Consider the following 18883-nt stretch of genomic DNA (forward strand, 5'->3'; position numbering starts at 1 on the left):
TGCAATGAGAGAAATAGAGACAGGGACCCACATTGGCCTGATGGTGGCGCTATAGCGCACCATTTTGCGTTTTGGCCCATATCTCCCAAACCGTAGGGCCTAGAAACAAAATTCCACTTCTGATGGATTCCTTGGCTCAAGCCAAACAAAAAAGCCTCAAGAACCATTAAGCTCCGCCTACTTAGATTTTTTGCTAATTTGCATAATATGCAAAACCTACTTTTTTATACTAGTCCCTGGTTTTTCATCGGATCACCACAACCTTGGTGTCAAAATATTCAGGAGAATCTCATTATCAAAGTTGCTTAAAAACATTTTGAGATTTGCATACAGTCTGGTTGTCACATGTCAATCAATAGCTCCAAGGCGTGGCCAAATTTACTTAAACAGCCATATCTCAGCAACGCTTTGACCGATCTTCATAAAATTTTAACCGTTGTTAGGGCCCATGACTCCGAGGTCATACGTCAAAGCTGGCCACGATTGTCCAATAGGGGGCGCTATAACATGGGAAAAACTGTATCTCAGAAACCATTAGTCACATCAAGCCAAAACTTTACAGGCATCATCAGGGGCCCAAGTGATATCAAGACACACAATGATGACATCATCACTCAAAAAACATGGCCGCCATGAGCCAATTAATTTTTATTTGAATTAATTGGCCATTTGACAGACTTACCATTGGCCAAACAACATGAAACCTCACCACTGTGCATATCCCAGGACTATGTGTCATGCTGTGCAGTTTTAAAACATTTGGCCACTAGGTGGCGCTATTTGTGAAAATCATGCATAACTCCTCCAAATTTTCACTTAGGAACAAGCAACTTGTTTCTTTTTATTCCTTGCAGTAAACCTGACAACTTTGCAATTACAAGTCCTATTAAAAAATGCATACTTTTGTCACATTCATCTATTGTTTGAAAATAGCTCTTTAAGAACTAGTCATAGGAATTTGATCCAATTATGGAAAAATTGCTATGAGCATAATCAGTAGACTCTGTAGGTAAAAACTGAGTAAAAAAATGTTGGAGTTTTATTTATCTGATTGGTCCATTTTCCCATTATATCATTGTGACCATGCCATATATGACCTATATTGCTATAACTCATAAACCATGTATGCAATCAACTCCCAATTTGAAAGGCTTTTATATCCTGAAGTCCTTGTGAGGTATGCCAAGTTTGGTTCAAATTGGCCTGTCGGGGGCGCTACAGTACCCAAAAACCTAAGAAAACATAAAAACTCATGCTGCAATCTTGTTATGCAGAATACAGACAAGTAATTGGTCTTGTATGATCCAGATCAATAAGTTCTATAACATTGCAAATGCATCTTATAACAAAAAGTGCACTGCCTGACCAGAAATGAACCGTTTAATTCACCAAAATGTCATATTGCATTACTGAGATTAATGAGATATTAGTATGGTAGTACTTGGGCTCCATCTAGTGGCCAAACATCGAAACGGACTGAAAACTATTTCTCACATGAAATACCACACAAACACACACACAAAGCTGATCTCAGCATGTGATTTAGTTCTGTGATCTAAATCATTTTGCCAATACAATTTATTTTGAACCTTTTGTGTCTTTACTGCCTCAACTGAATCTTTTTTTTAAAATAAAGTACACTGCCTGACCAGAAATTAACCTTTAAGTCACCAAAATGTCCTATTTCATTACTGAGATTAATGAGATATCAGTATGGTAGTACTTGGCCTCCATCTAGTGGCCATATTCCGGAACTGACTGAAAACTATTACATGAAACACCACACAAACACACACAAAGCTGATCTCAGCATTGTGATTTAGTTCTGTGATCTGACTCAATTTCCCAATACACATTATTTTGATCCTTTTCGGCCTTTAGTGCCTCAACTGAACCTTTTTTTGCACATTGATTTATTTGTGCATTTTTTTCCACTCAAATAGCTTCTTTTCACATTTAGGGTCTAAAGGACCTTTTGGGCCTCTGCCAATTGAGGCCAAGAGGCCTATTCGTGTGTGAACCCGCCAATTGCCGCTTGCGGCTATATTTAGGGTTCACACACGTAGTGTGGGAAACCTATTGTTATTGTTAGGTTTTTTCTTCTTTCTTATTATTATTATTATTTTTCTCCGCATAAAACGCATACTGCAGCCTAAACCGTAAGGCGCAGGGAGACCAAACTTGGCAGACTGGTGTAGTCTGTTTGCGGGACCGTGCTTAAGTACAGACACCCAAATTGGCCTCATGGTGGCGCTATAGCGCAGCATTTTGCGTTTGGATTCATATCTCCCACCCCGTAGGTCCTAGACACAAAATTCCACTTCAGGTGCATTCCTTGGCTCCAGACAAACAAAAAAGCCTCAAGAACCATTAAGCTCCGCCTACTTAGATTTTTTGCTAATTTGCATAATATGCAAAACCTACTTTTTTATACTAGTCCCTGGTTTTTCATCTGATCACCACAATCTTGGTGTCAAAATATTCACAAGAATCTCATTATCAAGGAACATCAACAAAACTGTGACATTGGTATACCGTCTGGTTGTCACATGTCAATCAATAGCTCTGAGGCGTGGCCAAATTGACTTCAGCAGCTATATCTCAGCAATGCTTTGACCTATCTTTATGAAAATTTATCAGTTGTTAGGGCACATGACTTAGAGGTCACAGGTCAAAGCTGGCCACGATTGTCCAATAGGGGGCGCTATAACATGGGGAAATTTGTTTCTCAGAAACCATTAGTCACATCAAGCCCAAAATTTACAGGCATCATCAGGGGCCCAAGTGGTATCAAGGCACACAATGATGACCTCATCACTCAAAAAACATGGCCGCCATGAGCCAATTAATTTTTATTTGAATTAATTGGCCATTTGACAGACTTACCATTGGCCAATCAACATGAAACCTCATCACTGTACATATCCCAGGACTATGTGTCATACTGTGCAGTGTTGAAACATTTGGCCACTAGGTGGCGCTATTTGTGAAAATCATACATAACTCCTCCAAATTTTCACTTAGGAACATGCAACTTGTTTCATTTTATACCTTGCAGTAGACCTGACAACTTTGCTATTACAAGTCCTATTAAAAAATGCATACTTTTGTCACATTCATCAATTGTTTGAAAATAGCTCTTTAAGAACTAGTCCTAGGAATTTGATCCAATGATGTCAAAAATGGCATAAGCATAATCTGTAGACACTGTAGTTAACTAAATAAGGAAAAAATGTTGCATTTTTATTTGTCTGATTGGTCAATTTTTCCATTATATCCTTCTGGCCATGCCATAAATGACCTTTATTGCTATAACTCATAAACCATGTAAGTGATCAACTCCCAATTTGAAAGGCTTTTATAGACTGAGGTCCTTGTGAGGTAGGCCAAGTTTGGTTCAAATTGGCCTGTCGGAGGCGCTACAGTACCCAAAAACCTGAGAAATCATAAAAACTCACGCAGCAATCTTGTTATGCAGAATACAGACAAGTAATGGGGCTTGTATGATTCAGATCAATGAGGTCTATAACATTGCAATTACATCTCATAACAAAAAGTGCACTGCCTGACCAGAAATGAACCTTTTAATTCACCAAAATGTCATTGCATTACTGAGATTAATGAGATATCAGTATGATAGTACTTGGGCTCCATCTAGTGGCCAAACACCGAAACTGACTGAAAACAATTGCTCACATGAAACACCACACAAACGCACACAAAGCTGATCTCAGCATGTGATTTAGTTCTGTGATCTGAATCATTTTGCCAATACACATTATTTTGATCCTTTTGGGCCTTTAGTGCCTCAGTTGAATTGAATGTTTTGTCACATTGATTTACTTATGCATTTTTTCCACTCAAACAGCTTCTATTCACTTTTGGGTCTAAAGGACCTACTGGGCTTCTTTTTGCCTATTGAGGCCAAGAGGCAAATTTGTTTGTCTAAAAGACCCTTTGGGCTTTTTTGCCTTTTTTTGTGTGAACCCGCCAATCGCCGCTTGCGGCTATATTTATTATTATTATTTTTCCCCCTGTAAAACGCATACTGCAGCCTAGACCGTAAGGCCCAGAAAGACCAAACTTGCCAGCAAGGTGCAGCAGGTGTGCAATGAGAGAAATAGAGACAGGGACCCACATTGGCCTGATGGTGGCGCTATAGCGCACCATTTTGCGTTTTGGTCCATATCTCCCAAACCGTAGGGCCTAGAAACAAAATTCCACTTCTGATGGATTCCTTGGCTCAAGCCAAACAAAAAAGCCTCAAGAACCATTAAGCTCCGCCTACTTAGATTTTTTGCTAATTTGCATAATATGCAAAACCTACTTTTTTGTACTAGTCCCTGGTTTTTCATCCGATCACCACAACCTTGGTGTCAAAAGATTCAGAAGAATCTCCTTATCAAAGTTGCTTAAAAACATTTTGAGATTTGCATACAGTCTGGTTGTCACATGTCAATCAATAGCTCCAAGGCGTGGCCAAATTTACTTAAACAGCCATATCTCAGCAACGCTTTGACGGATCTTCATAAAATTTTAACAGTTGTTAGGGCACATGACTCCGAGGTCATATGTCAAAGCTGGCCTCGATTGTCCAATAGGGGGCGCTATAACATGGGAAAAACTGTATCTCAGAAACCATTAGTCACATCAAGCCAAAACTTTACAGGCATCATCAGGGGCCCAAGTGATATCAAGACACACAATGATGACATCATCACTCAAAAACCATGGCCGCCATGAGCCAATTAATTTTTATTTGAAATAATTGGCCATTTCACAGACTTACCATTGGCCAAACAACATGAAACCTCACCACTGTGCATATCTCAGGACTATGTGTCATGCTGTGCAGTTTTAAAACATATGGCCACTAGGTGGCGCTATTTGTGAAAATCATGCATAACTCCTCCAAATTTTCACTTACGAACATGCAGCTTGTTTCATTTTATTCCTTGCAGTAGACCTGACAACTTTGCAATTACAAGTCCTATTAAAAAATGCATACTTTTGTCACATTCATCTATTGTTTGAAAATAGCTATTTACAAACTAGTCATAGGAATTTGATCCAATTATGGAAAAATTGCTATGATCATAATCAGTAGACTCTGTAGGTAAAAACTGAGTAAAAAAATGTTGGATTTTTATTTTTCTGATTGGTCCATTTTCCCATTATATCATTGTGGCCATGCCATATATGACCTATATTGCTATAACTCATAAACCATGTATGCAATCAATTCCCAATTTGAAAGGCTTTTATATCCTGAAGTCCTTGTGAGGTACGCCAAGTTTGGTTCAAATTGGCCTGTCGGGGGCGCTACAGTACCCAAAAACCTAAGAAAACATAAAAACTCGTGCTGCAATCTTGTTATGCAGAATACAGACAAGTAATTGGTCTTGTATTGTCCAGATCAATAAGTTCTATAACATTGCAATTGCATCTTATAACAAAAAGTGCACTGCCTGACCAGAAATGAACCTTTTAATTCACCAAAATGTCATATTGCATTACTGAGATTATTGAGATATCAGTATGGTAGTACTTGGGCTCCATCTAGTGGCCAAACATCGGAACGGACTGAAAACTATTTCTCACATGAAATACCACACACACACACAAAGCTGATCTCAGCATGTGATTTAGTTCTGTGATTTGAATCATTTTGCCAATACACATTATTTTGATCCTTTTGGGCCTTTAGTGCCCCAATTGAACATTTTTTTGCACATTGATTTATTTGTGCATTTTTTCCACTCAAACAGCTTCTTTTGGGTCTAAAGGACCTATTGGGTCTATTGCCTATTGAAGCCAAGTGGCCTATTCGTGTGTGAACCCGCCAATTGCCGCTTGCGGCTATATTTATTATTATTTTTCTCCGCATAAAACGCATACTGCAGCCTAGACCGTAAGGCCCAGAGACACCAAACTTGGCAGAATGGTGTAGTCTCCTTGCGAGACCGTGTAAAAGCACAGAGACCCACATTGGCCTGATGGTGGCGCTATAGCGCACCATTTTGCGTTTTGGTCCATATCTCCCAAACCGTAGGGCCTAGAAACAAAATTCCACTTCTGATGCATTCCTTGGCTCAAGCCAAACAAAAAAGCCTCAAGAACCATTAAGCTCCGCCTACTTAGATTTTTTGCTAATTTGCATAATATGTAAAACCTACTTTTTTATACTAGTCCCTGGTTTTTCATCGGATCACCACAACCTTGGTGTCAAAATATTCAGGAGAATCTCATTATCAAAGTTGCTTAAAAACATTTTGAGATTTGCATACAGTCTGGTTGTCACATGTCAATCAATAGCTCCAAGGCGTGGCCAAATTTACTTAAACAGCCATATCTCAGCAACGCTTTGACCGATCTTCATAAAATTTTAACCGTTGTTAGAGCACATGACTACGAGGTCATACGTCAAAGCTGGCCACGATTGTCCAATAGGGGGCGCTATAACATGGGAAAAACTGTATCTCAGAAACCATTAGTCACATCAAGCCAAAACTTTACAGGCATCATCAGGGGCCCAAGTGATATCAAGACACACAATGATGACATCATCACTCAAAAAACATGGCCGCCATGAGCCAATTAATTTTTATTTGAATTAATTGGCCATTTGACAAACTTACCATTGGCCAAACAACATCAAACCTCACCACTTTGCATATCTCAGGACTATGTGTCATGCTGTGCAGTTTTGAAACATTTGGCCACTAGTTGGCGCTATTTGTGAAAATCATGCATAACTCCTCCAAATTTTCACTTAGGAACATGCAACTTGTTTCTTTTTATTCCTTGCAGTAGACCTGACAACTTTGCAATTACAAGTCCTATTAAAAAATGCATACTTTTGTCACATTCATCAATTGTTTGAAAATAGCTCTTTAAGAACTAGTCATAGGAATTTGATCCAATTATGGCAAAATTGCTATGAGCATAATCAATAGACTCTGTAGGTAAAAAGTGATTAAAAAAATTTTGGATTTTTATTTTTCTGATTGGTCCATTTTCCCATTATATCATTGTGGCCATGCCATATATGACCTATATTGCTATAACTCATAAACCATGTATGCAATCAACTCCCAATTTGAAAGGCTTTTATATCCTGAAGTCCTTGTGAGGCATGCCAAGTTTGGTTCAAATTGGCCTGTCGGGGGCGCTACAGTACCCAAAAACCTAAGAAAACATAAAAACTTATGCTGCAATCTTGTTATGCAGAATACAGACAAGTAATTGGTCTTGTATGATCCAGATCAATAAGTTCTATAACATTGCAATTGCATCTTATAACAAAAAGTGCACTGCCTGACCAGAAATGAACCTTTTAATTCACCAAAATGTCATATTGCATTACTGAGATTAATGAGATATCAGTATGGTAGTACTTGGGCTCCATCTAGTGGCCATACATTGAAACGAACTGAAAACTATTGCTCACATGAAACACCACACAAAAACACACACAAAGCTGATCTCAGCATGTGATTTAGTTCTGTGATTTGAATCATTTTGCCAATACACATTATTTTGATCCTTTTGGGCCTTTAGTGCCCCAATTGAACATTTTTTTGCACATTGATTTATTTGTGCATTTTTTCCACTCAAACAGCTTCTTTTGGGTCTAAAGGACCTATTGGGTCTATTGCCTATTGAAGCCAAGTGGCCTATTCGTGTGTGAACCCGCCAATTGCCGCTTGCGGCTATATTTTTAAGTTGAACCTTTACATTTAGCTTAAATCTTAAATAAAATGCATTAGCCCTCAGCTGTTATCTTTTTAAAACATCTCTGTACATCATCGTTTACATTATCTAATTGCATTTATCTGTTATGTTTACAGTGTCATAGAGAACAGTACTACCTCTCTTTTCCAACAGTGAGGACATTCTCAAAGATGAATCTCCAGATGTGTGGATCAGTATTATAGTAGTTGTCTTTTTGTGCATTAAGTATGTGCTAAGCAGGAAGCTGAAGAAGTAAAGATTAGGTGTTTGGTTGAGCAATTTCACATGACTGCATTTGTCACTGAAACCATGTATTTCTACATAAGATTTCAGATACTAAAGTTTGATAAGTCTGATCCCTTTAATACATGTCACTCAAAGGGCACTAACAATAACACTATTTGCCATAAACATTTCCTAAATGTGTAGAAGTGCTTTACACATTTAAATACATGCAATATACCTTAGACATGTTTGTTTTACTTTAAATGCATTGTTTGAATATTAGCACGGGGGCAATAACAGCACAAACCTGATTTTCTTTTATGTTTGTTTTCTCATTGAAAATATCATAAAATGTCATGATAGCTTTATTTTACAACAGTGCCTGTGGACTGAAGTGGTTTCCTGCATCAGTACATAGCATGATCTCAGGTTATTGCTTCATTAAGTTTTAATACTTGAGAGCATACTGGCCCTCAGTAGGATGCCTGCAGCTTTAGTTTCTACCCAACCTACAAACAACATGCCTTTTCTAATTCCTAAATGCTATGTGTAGTATTATGTCTAATGAACATGCAGTAAGTGAATGATTTTGTCTCAGTATTTTTCATTTTTAAAAATGTACATTGTTCTATTAAGTTAAACGATAAACTGTTTCAACTTTGTTCTTTTATCAACACTTGAAATATATTCAGGCTTTTAAATATACTGCTTTATCCAAACTTTATCTTGCCATCTATTCATCTATACAACTTTCAGCATGTTTCGAGTCCAATGTTTTTCACAAATACCAACCAAACAAAAAAACACCTCTTGAAATGATCAAATCACACAAACTTAAAACATGTAATTTGAAGAGAAAAAGAAAGTGGCCTGTAAGTAACCCAAATTACAGACATTGCAATTCAAGAGGTTTTACATTTTTTATTTGCCATAAATGTTGCTAAAGTGTGTCAGAATCCACCTGCAGGTTCTTGTTTCATTTGCATTTAAACAATCTTGGTAAAGTAAGTCATTTATCAAATTTTTTAATTTCTAATTTCAAAAAAGACTTAATTCTTGAAACAAGCATTGTGTGTTGAGAGGGAATGAGGTATATCGAGAACATGCAGTGTAAGAATTATATTAAGATGAATTACACATCAGGCAACCCAATCAACTAGACATGATATTGTTAATTCAAAGCAGGTTTTAGTGGCCTTTATTATGAAAAAAGAGAACATAGTGTTTTATGCAGTTGTGCCACTTTCAGGATATTCCACAGGTTATGGCTAATTAAAACTGATTTAAGATCACCGGAACAATATTTTTCATATGAACGCTGAATAAATAATCATAAACACATACATGGCTTCTATATGTTCTATCAAGAATTGCAGACATAGCTGATATTGTACAGTCTGGTGGTACAACATTTATTTTTTCTTATTTAAATGTTACATGTAGCGCATCAAAATTACAATAGTCTGCAGCCACAAATTAAATGCAAAAGATTCAAAAGTAAAACTACTTAGATAATGTATTCCATCCTAAAGAACTGGCAATTCCGATCTTACATATATATATACATAATGTATATGTACATATATTTCGCTAGACGTTCTGATATTGGACAGCCACGGTTGTGTGGTTGGTTGAAACGCCGATTGGCAAAACACCTGGAAAGGGGACAAAAACCTACACATGCCAATATAAACAGTAAAATAATCAACACAGAAAAAGTAAGAAATCAGAAGGACAGAAAAAAAGAACAGTCATTGAATTCTGACCACAGTAGACCTGCAGTAGGAATGCAGTGAGAAACATATTTCTTTAGAAACCTGCACACAGACACACAGTTGTGTGAAAATGAAATCTGTCTTGTTTTAGGGTGGGGGAGGGTGTTTCGAAGTTGCCCCATACCATGACCTTATGTGAATTTGTGAAAGGGGAGGGGCCCGAGCGATGGCAGATTCTTCTATGTTTTTTGGTAGTGCGGCTACATACAGTACAATTTAGGCAACTTAAATTGTTTCCGGTCTCTCACTCAATCTCACCCTTGTCTCTCATTTAATAAGTGGTCTACCTCTCTCTCTGTCTGTCTGTGTCTCTCTCTCGCTCTCTCTCTCTGGGGCTTGTTCCATGTGATACTGGGGGCCAGGGCTTTGGGGGGGAAAAAAGAGAGAGGGAGTCCTCAGCAGCAGCCCCCAGCAGCAGGCTTGACTGGAGTACTCTGGATCTTCACGTTGGACTTCTCGGTGCCCCCGGCTGTGGCCCCGGGGCCCATTCTCTTCTTGATCTCAGCAGCCATAGTCATGAAGGCTTGTTCCACATTAGTGGCATTTTTAGCGCTAGTTTCCAAGAAGGGGATGCCAAGGGAGTCAGCAAATTCCTGAAGGAAGATTGAATTTTAGTGCTTTTACAGTAAACCGGGCTTTGCCCTTCAACTAAAAATATGAAACTTTTTTTTATATTAATTGCGTAGGCAATTATATATGCAAGTTGGATGTAACTAAATAAAGCAAAAGCAACCTTTGCCGTTGTGTAGTCCACCACTTTTTTCGTTGTTAAGTCGCATTTGTTTCCCACCAATAACTTGTTAACATTTTCACTGGCATAGCGGTCTATCTCCTGTAGCCACTGTTTAACATTATTGAAAGACTCCTAGGAAAGAATTTACAATTTACTTTGTACAATTTACAAAGAGAGAACAAGCCAAAAAGCACATCACACAGACATGAGAAGGTCTGAGAAATTGTAAATAATTTGGCTCACTTGGTCTGTAACATCGTAGACTACAATAATGCCATGTGCTCCTCTGTAGTAGCTTGATGTGATTGTGCGAAACCTCTCTTGCCCTGCTGTGTCCCACTGTAAAGAAGAAACCAATCCGTCAAACCAAAGTTACCATGCAAAAAAAAAAAAAAAAAGCAGAAATCAAGAACAATTTCCCTCAAAAGCATTGAGCAAAAGCCAATGCACAAAAAATGTCTCTGGTTATCTTTAGATTGTTCATATAATTGGCATCATTCTGTCTGATAGTTTAGCAGAAATACATATTTATCAAGGTCTAGCTTCATATATTTACAGTGAACTCATTATGCAATGATGTGCAAGCATATTTCATGATGCGCAAACCAGATTGTGTAAACATACTAAATGTAATGTATTTGTAGTGCAAGTCTTGGATTTCATCTTGAAGGTGAATATTACTTTTACTTAAAGGTATGATGTCTTGGCAACATTTATTTCTTAAATGCAGGATACTAAATCTGAAAAAGCAAAATAGTTTTAAGCAATAGATGAACTTTTAGAAAAGACATGTCTTTACTGCACCTTAGATCAAGACCAAATAACACAGGAGGACAAAACATGTTCATAGCAACAAGTCAGAATAGAGTTTTGTAACTCCTAAATCATAAAATGACCATGAAAGGTCATCAGTGATTAAGGGAACAACAACAGTGCTACAGCTACTATAATTTGCTTTGTAATTTCCCTTCCTGGGCTAAAAAGTCGGTGTGTGATTTCCAGAGCCATTTCCACACCCCAGGTTGCCACATACAAGACAAACTGGCAAACACATCATGCTGCAGCCATGGAAGCAAACAGATGACCCAGATCAGCAGAGTTAATGTTAGGCTCTGCCTGACCTAAAACACTCACACATCATCCAGGACTAGAGTAAATATTGGTGATGCATTTGAAAGATGGAGACAGCTTAGAATTAGCTATATGTAATGACAAAGTCTCACTCTGAATATAATGCAATGACTCGTAATGTAAGCTTTGTGTCTTGGGAGGAGGGGACTGGAGCAAACGCCTCTCACCCACATTTTGAATTTGTATTTCAATGCCCGTTTTGAACACTTGTCCATTTCATATTGGTCCTTTAAAGGAATCCAACTATGTTGACCTTGCTTTACGATACACATTGCTATGGTATAATATGCAGCAAAAGTGCAGCATAGAAGAAAAAAGGAAATGTTTCACTTCAAGACAAGCAAGAAGTGAATAAGACTTACGATTTGAAGTTTGATGGTCTTTCCATCTAACTCTATAGTTCGTATTTTGAAGTCCACACCGATAGTACTAATGTAGCTTTCTGTGTATGTGTCATCCTGAAATAAACAAGTAAACGCAAAAGGACAGTATGTTCAATCTAAAATTCTTGTTGATAACATTTTTAATTCAAATGCATTTATAAAACATTTTAGGTTGTATTATTTTGTATTATTCAAAGTAAAATACACCAGTTAATACAAAAATATAGGCTAATAAGTTAATCACATCCATAATCATCTCAAATTGCCAAAGTAATACTTCATAACAAGGAGTAGAGTCCACTGCTTCTTTACAGGCACTATAATATTAATAGTCAAAACACAAGTTGGATTACACAAGTCTTCTAGTGTCTAATTATATGGAAATAAAATTAATTGGATTCTTACGGCAAATCGGAGGAGAAGGCAAGACTTTCCAACGCCAGAGTCACCAATCAAAAGCAGCTTGAATAAATAGTCACTGTGGAAAAAAAGGGCAACAAGCAAATCAGATACCAACCTTTAAGATCTTGAAATTGTGGGATGATGTTTAAGAAAATGTTATGCATGCCAATGCTTAAGTTTATAAATACTGCTGGTTATCTGGAATGTTTCTGCAGCATGGGGATATTGAGTGAAGTTAGGGTCTAAGTTTGATTAAGCTGCTTTGCTAATATAATCTCATTAACAATCTGAGTGCAGCAACCTCAACACACCATGCAGGTTCATATTGTGCATCAAATACTGCTCAGATTAAAATTATTCTGAAGGTATTATATAGTTCCCTTCTCATATTAATCAAATCCATGTTGTATTCCATAACCTCTTAACCCGCTATGGAAACAGCAAATAATTATTTATATTAACCAATTTGTCAGTATTATTTTCTATTAACTACAATCTAAAATCCCAGATGTGTAACTGGAATTGAACCAAGTTAACAATGCGTTTTTGCAGAACCACCATTTTGTAAAGTGCACTGAACTATTTCAAATATTTTTGAAACATCTGAGACTTCAGCAGAAATGGACACTTGAGTGAGCGACTCCAGTCCAAGTCGCATTTAAGTTGTCTAGAAAAAGACTTCGGACTTGATTTGAAACTCGTCCCTTACGACTCTCGACCCAACTCATCCAAAATATCTTGTCTTTATGTTGCCATTATTCCTTGCTTTTGTTTCTGTGATTTGGGGACATCGGCGAGAAGCATCAAATGTAAACAAATGAGGGTGGCACAACTCCGGCTGGAGCACTGTACATGGGAGCTTTCGGCATATGTGGGTGGGTGTACACCAGTGGTTCTCAAAGTGTGGGGCGCAAGCAATTGGAAGAAATGAACCTTTTTAAGCCTGTCGTTTTAATGCCTGTTTGTTTTGCATTAAGGCCCGGATGTTTAAAATGTCTGCGGAACAGTGTGAACCAGGGCTAGATTCGGCCCTTTAATGAATTTGTACCCCCCCACCCACAAATTACGTTTGCCACCCCCGCCCCCGTCAACAAATTACGTTCACTACCCCTCCCCCTCATAACAAATCATGATTGCCACCCGCCCCCCGTCAACAAATTACGGTCGTCAATCACGATCGCCACCCCCATTTGTATATTTGTATTTTATTACCATTTTGTTTGAGTGATGAGATACAGGTGGGGCATGGAATTTCCCCTTCTTCTGAGGTGGGGAATGATAGAAAAAGTTTGAGAACCACTGGTGACAGTTGACTGAAAGTTCTTCATAGTCTGAAAACCATGTTTTTTGTTTAACATAACAGTCGTGTTATTTCACTGTTTTGGTACCTTTGCTGTTTTTCACTAGGTTTATCCAAATATTTGACTGGAAGTGTGTATGTATGTTTCAGATTTATGATTGACTGCTACTGCTGTAGGAGTTTAGAAGGTCGGTACTTGGGAACTTCAGTGCATGACGCCCAATTGAGTGCAGGTGCATGAGCTTGTTTGGGTGTGCCTGAACACACATCTATGTTCCTAGGACATCACTGGGAAACACTTCATTACTGTCTTCTAAAGGGTCAAATCAAGAGACCCGTCAGCAGTTAAAATAATTAGCATGTAACCTACTGAATGAAAAACTTTACTTTAAAGACAAACATTATTGTCCGTGTTCAATATACTGGGACAGAGCCAACAGCAAAGAGAGTTTGCTTAAATATAAAATAGGTCAGACTACTCAGAAACACTATGGGCCCATTCTCTGATTGATATTATCTAACTGTTAGTGGGTCAGACATACGCTCACAACTATCCACTTTATCATAGTACCTTGCACCTACACTGACTGGCCACTTTGTTAAGCAAAAACAAACATATATACTTACTTCATATACATTACATACATGCATCTTGTGCAGTTAGAGACCACAGCGCTTTTTGCTGACAAGCAGAATTCAGACAGTCTACCATGTTGACCACTGCTAACTAAATATTATTTGGATAAGGGAACTAACCTTAACTCTTCTGTGATACTGACACTGTAGTGGGCGCTATACAGTACGAGTATATTAGGTTTAGTTGTGCTGCTTGAGTTTTAATATGTGCTCCCTGCTAGGTTAAAAAGCACCCTGCCACCCAAAAGCACCCAGCAAACTTTAACAGACCAATAAGTTACAGTTTCTAACTGTAAATGATGAAGTGCTTCTAAATAAATGTTTCTGATAGAGCAGCCAGTGATAGTTTTTTTTACTAGTTACAACTAGTATATTATACTCTATGCATAAATGAGACTGTTCATGAAACATATGTCCACTCTTTCTGTACTAGAAGAAATTCAAGTGGATAGATTAAGCATTCCTCATCAAAGGAATTTCACTTAGGTGCTCAAGCCTCTAAAACCTTTCAAACTGTGGTGCCATTTCAGTGGTAGCTTCCCTGCCTTGTGGAGTCATTTTAATTTGGCTGGGGAAGCAAAATAAATTGTGTGGTGCTTTGTCTGTTCCACCTCTTTGTGGTTTTCTGCAGAACAGAAAAAGACCAATTTTCAGTGATAGAACTGCATTATGGGAAGCAGAATCACTCTGTTCTGTACCTCAGCAGATTAAGATCTCAAAAGAAATGCACATGTCTTGCAAATGTTAGCCTAACCAATAATACATGGATTATTGTATCGAATTACGTCAAAAGCAGGCTTAAAACTAACACTGAAATAATTCTATCTACAATGTAAAGACCATACAAATATAAATTCCAGGCTTTTAGTTATTTGCCTTGTTCACTTTTATGGGGACAATTATCATTTTCATGTAGGATGATATCCATCCATTAACTGAAACAGAAACACCAGTGTAGAAGACATAAAACTGGACGAGGAACAGCCAGACTTTGCTACAAAAGTGAGGTTGTGGAAGACAGGTCATACAGCAAAGTGAGGTTGTTTCCTGTCACAGGTCATACAGCAAAGTGAGGTTGTTTCCTGTCACAGGTCATACAGCAAAGTCAGGTTGTTTCCTATCACAGGTCATACAGCATGGCAACACAGAGCACAGGACCAAGACACAAGGTAGTTACACTGCAGCTGAAAGACCCCTCCCTGGCAAAGACTTCGAAGCAGAGAGGGGTGTGCTGCACAAGGTCTTTTGAGGAAACAAAGAAACAGGCAATGTCGAGCACTGTAGATGCACTGGTCGGCCAAGGAACCCTAGCACAGCACGAGACACATCATGCTTACTTCCCTTTGAAATTGTAAAATGTCCAGCAATGCATTCAAAACATCTGGCCAGAAGTGGACTGTGACAGAGGACAATAAGCACTGCTGTAGAACTATTCTGGCTAAAATTTGTACATGCGCAATCCAAAAGAAACAACTTTCACAATGGAAAGCCAACCAACATTTAGAAATCAGAGCATTCAAAAAGTTCAAAATTACTGGAGCTTCACCATTCTTACTCTCCCTGTACTGTGAAAATTAACAAGGGTTATTTAGTTGTAGGAAATTTTGTGAAATGAAGTGGTAGATTAAAAATATAAAAGGACTGCAACTACAAGGTTTTTTTGTTCAGATATTTAGTAAGTATCACTTCTACTTTCATGTTTAAATCTAAACTGCACCATTTATATTGTTTGTTGATTATAATTGCCATGTTGAGTTTTGCAATAATGAAGAAGGCTACAATATGTAAATAAGATCTACATATCACTTTTTTGGACTGTGATTACCTTGACAAACTGCTGCCACATTTTAAAATGATAAATAATATTGTAGTTGCAATAATACCTACAGCATCATGTAATTACAATGAACCACTTCAACAACGAACCTGACAACTGCACAATCTCTAATATCAGTATGTTCGTTTGTTATAATTTTGCAAAGAAACACTCATTAAAAATGTGTTGTATTTACATTAGTTTAAAATACGTACTAATTAAATCATATTTCAAATAAGCAAAACACCACTAGCACTCTAGATACATTTATCTATCCATTAGCATAATTCACAAATGGTTTATATATAGAACAAAGCATTTATTTTTATATAACCTCTTCTAAACATGAGTTCATTTATGTCATGCCATTCTGTTCCCCGTCTTGCAGTTTACTACATGAAAAGAAAAACTATAGTGGATAGCAAAGATCAGACCTGTTCTGTTCATTCTAAGTTTGGCTATGTCCTGATAGATCTTGCATAACAGCTTATTCAGTGGCAAATCTCCAGTTATGTCTCTCCAAACAATAAAAAATAATTTCGAGATACAAGCTAGACGAATATGGTAATACAGCAGATTCATCTGAGTATTAGCAAAAGCAGCTAAACCTTTACCAAACATGTAAAATGTAGACAACAATTCGAAATGGGATGATTTTCCAGTTGCTCAGCAGTTATTGAGAGTTGTAAGAACATAAAGCATGTGACCTACACATGACTACCTCACCCGGGGAAAGGAAGGGTGGATTTCATTCCTAAAGATGTGCTCGTCATTTGCTAGCTCAAATTGCATAAATATGGAGGATTGTTTGGTTCGCAAATGCCAGTGATCTCCACAAACTTGGCAAAGTATTGTCAACCATGACAACCATGCCACGAATAACCACCTTAAAAGCAACCCAATTGTGGTTAAAAGTGATATCTGCTAGAGAATAGCAGTTCTTTGTAATTTAGGTACTAGAGCAAGACCAAATGGTGCTTAAAAATTTAGCATTTAAGCGTCGCAGCTGGCGTGATAGGCGAAGATGAGCGGGTAGAAGACAACTTTTTATTTAGCCAGACAACTAGCCAAGAAGCTAGCTAGTAATATTGCACACTGGTAGATATTTAACGCTTGTCATGAGGAAAAGCCGCTGCCTTCGTCTCGCTTTTCTCCCCCCAACCCAGCTGAACAAAGTGGCTAGCCAGCTAAATAGCGGTTGTAAGTCGGACCAAGTTCCGACAACTCAACGTCTGGGACACATCAGTTGTATATCGAAGTACTGCAAAGTGCTGCACTACCTCGTACGCCTAGCTTGGGTCTCTGGGTGTCAAAATCTAAAAGTAACGCTGATCAACTTAGGAGTTTTTAACATCCAACATTTGCTAGCTAGCTAACCCAGCCAAGTTAACTAGCTAGCTAGCCAGCCAGCCAGCTACAGTACATAAGTGACTTGATAATAACATTATAATCTCAACCAAATATGTTTAGTCTAAGTATACTATAACTTCCACTCTATTTACTAACATAACTAGCTGTAGTAATGAAGCACTTTTCCCAGGTTGCGTTAGCTGACTAAACGGATCATCACGTTCTCGCTATAATTAGGCAGCTAGCTAGCTAACTAGATATATTAGGATTTTAACCATCACCGATGGTCGTCATATTTTATATTCTGGACGTAGCCCAGCAGCTAGCTAGGCAGCTTAGTACGGTTAACGTACATTACCCAAAAATAATAATATAACGAGCTAGTCAATCAACCCAGCTACCAGCCATATGTAACTAGACATTTATTATCAGTGTTGTTCTAAATGTTAATGGTAATTACATTCATCTATATCAACAGTTAGGCAAGTTAACTAGCTAGCTACCCTGCCGTTAGCTCGCTAACATTAATTATGTAGAATGGGAACCAATTTGTAAGTTAACGTCACAAATAATGAACATGTATTTATGGGATTGTGTGTTGTAAAAACGAGTGCCCTGCTCGTAGTTATTTAGCTGTGACACAACAAGGTCTAACCAGAGATACGAGAAAGCCAACGTAGCTAATTTAGACGTAGACTGGTCGCTTCTGGCAGGAATCAACGTTAGCTAGCGAGTAGCTAGTTAGCTAACGCTAGCTAGCTGTCAAAAAATATTAGTACTGGCAGTTTTGCTAGCTGGCTAACACCTAGCAGACTGTCCAATCACTTCTCTACTTACTATTCAGGATTCATCGTGGATTTGACGGCGTTAAAGTGAGTCTTCTTAAATAACACTTCGCCTGGCGTAGATCAAGTAGAAACAAACTCCTCCGATAAAAAGTAACTAGCTGGCTAGCTACTCCCTCAAACCAGAGGATACTCGTTTGAAACCCAAAATGGCGGACCCTCTCGTCCAGGAAATAGCGACTCCTCGTACAGACTGCGTAAGCTTTCGGCGTGCACGAGTTTTGCGGAAGTAGTAGTTCGAGCCCTCGAGAGTTGAAATGCACATAGCTAGAAAAAATAATGCAAAAGACTACATTGCCCCACACCACCTAAAATGGATAATGAATTCATAGTAGTTTGGGACGCCTAACTCGCAACTACTGCAATCCTGACCTCGATCATAAGGGGTAAAAAATTACGTCATTAGTGAAACGTGGCATAGGGTAGTGTGAGTATGAATCACTGATCAATAACATGTTTATGAGAAGCTATAAGGAGTTGTTTATATTAAACACACCATGTCTGATCTGAATTGACAAAAATAAAACAATAACATAAAATGTTTTGATTTTCA

The 18883-nt window shown here is 38.0% G+C and overlaps 2 protein-coding genes across 6 annotated transcripts in view; one reads left to right on the top strand and one right to left on the bottom strand.

Annotated features, from left to right (window-relative positions):
• The window catches only part of cep68 (centrosomal protein 68), a 26063-nt gene extending 15965 nt beyond the window's left edge, over positions 1 to 10098 (top strand). For 4 of the 5 annotated variants that reach the window (XM_076974666.1, XM_076974668.1, XM_076974667.1 and 1 more), the window contains one exon: positions 7851 to 10098. In XM_076974666.1, coding sequence (XP_076830781.1) covers positions 7851 to 7858 — 8 coding nt within the window. In that variant the 3' untranslated portion in view covers positions 7859 to 10098. The remainder of the gene's footprint in view (positions 1 to 7850) is intronic. The other variant, XR_013121306.1, reaches the window with a different exon arrangement.
• Positions 9142 to 18497, bottom strand: rab1ab (RAB1A, member RAS oncogene family b). Its single transcript, XM_076974678.1, has 6 exons — positions 18323 to 18497; positions 12387 to 12459; positions 11961 to 12056; positions 10711 to 10806; positions 10468 to 10599; positions 9142 to 10327 (listed from the first exon to the last, which is right to left on the bottom strand). The coding sequence occupies exons 1-6, from the start codon at positions 18334 to 18336 to the stop codon at positions 10130 to 10132; spliced, it is 609 nt and encodes a 202-aa protein (XP_076830793.1). The 5' UTR covers positions 18337 to 18497; the 3' UTR covers positions 9142 to 10129.
• Between the last annotated feature and the right edge of the window lie 386 nt (positions 18498 to 18883).

This window comes from Brachyhypopomus gauderio, chromosome 15, assembly GCF_052324685.1.
Source record: "Brachyhypopomus gauderio isolate BG-103 chromosome 15, BGAUD_0.2, whole genome shotgun sequence".
Taxonomy (NCBI): Eukaryota; Metazoa; Chordata; class Actinopteri; order Gymnotiformes; family Hypopomidae; genus Brachyhypopomus; species Brachyhypopomus gauderio.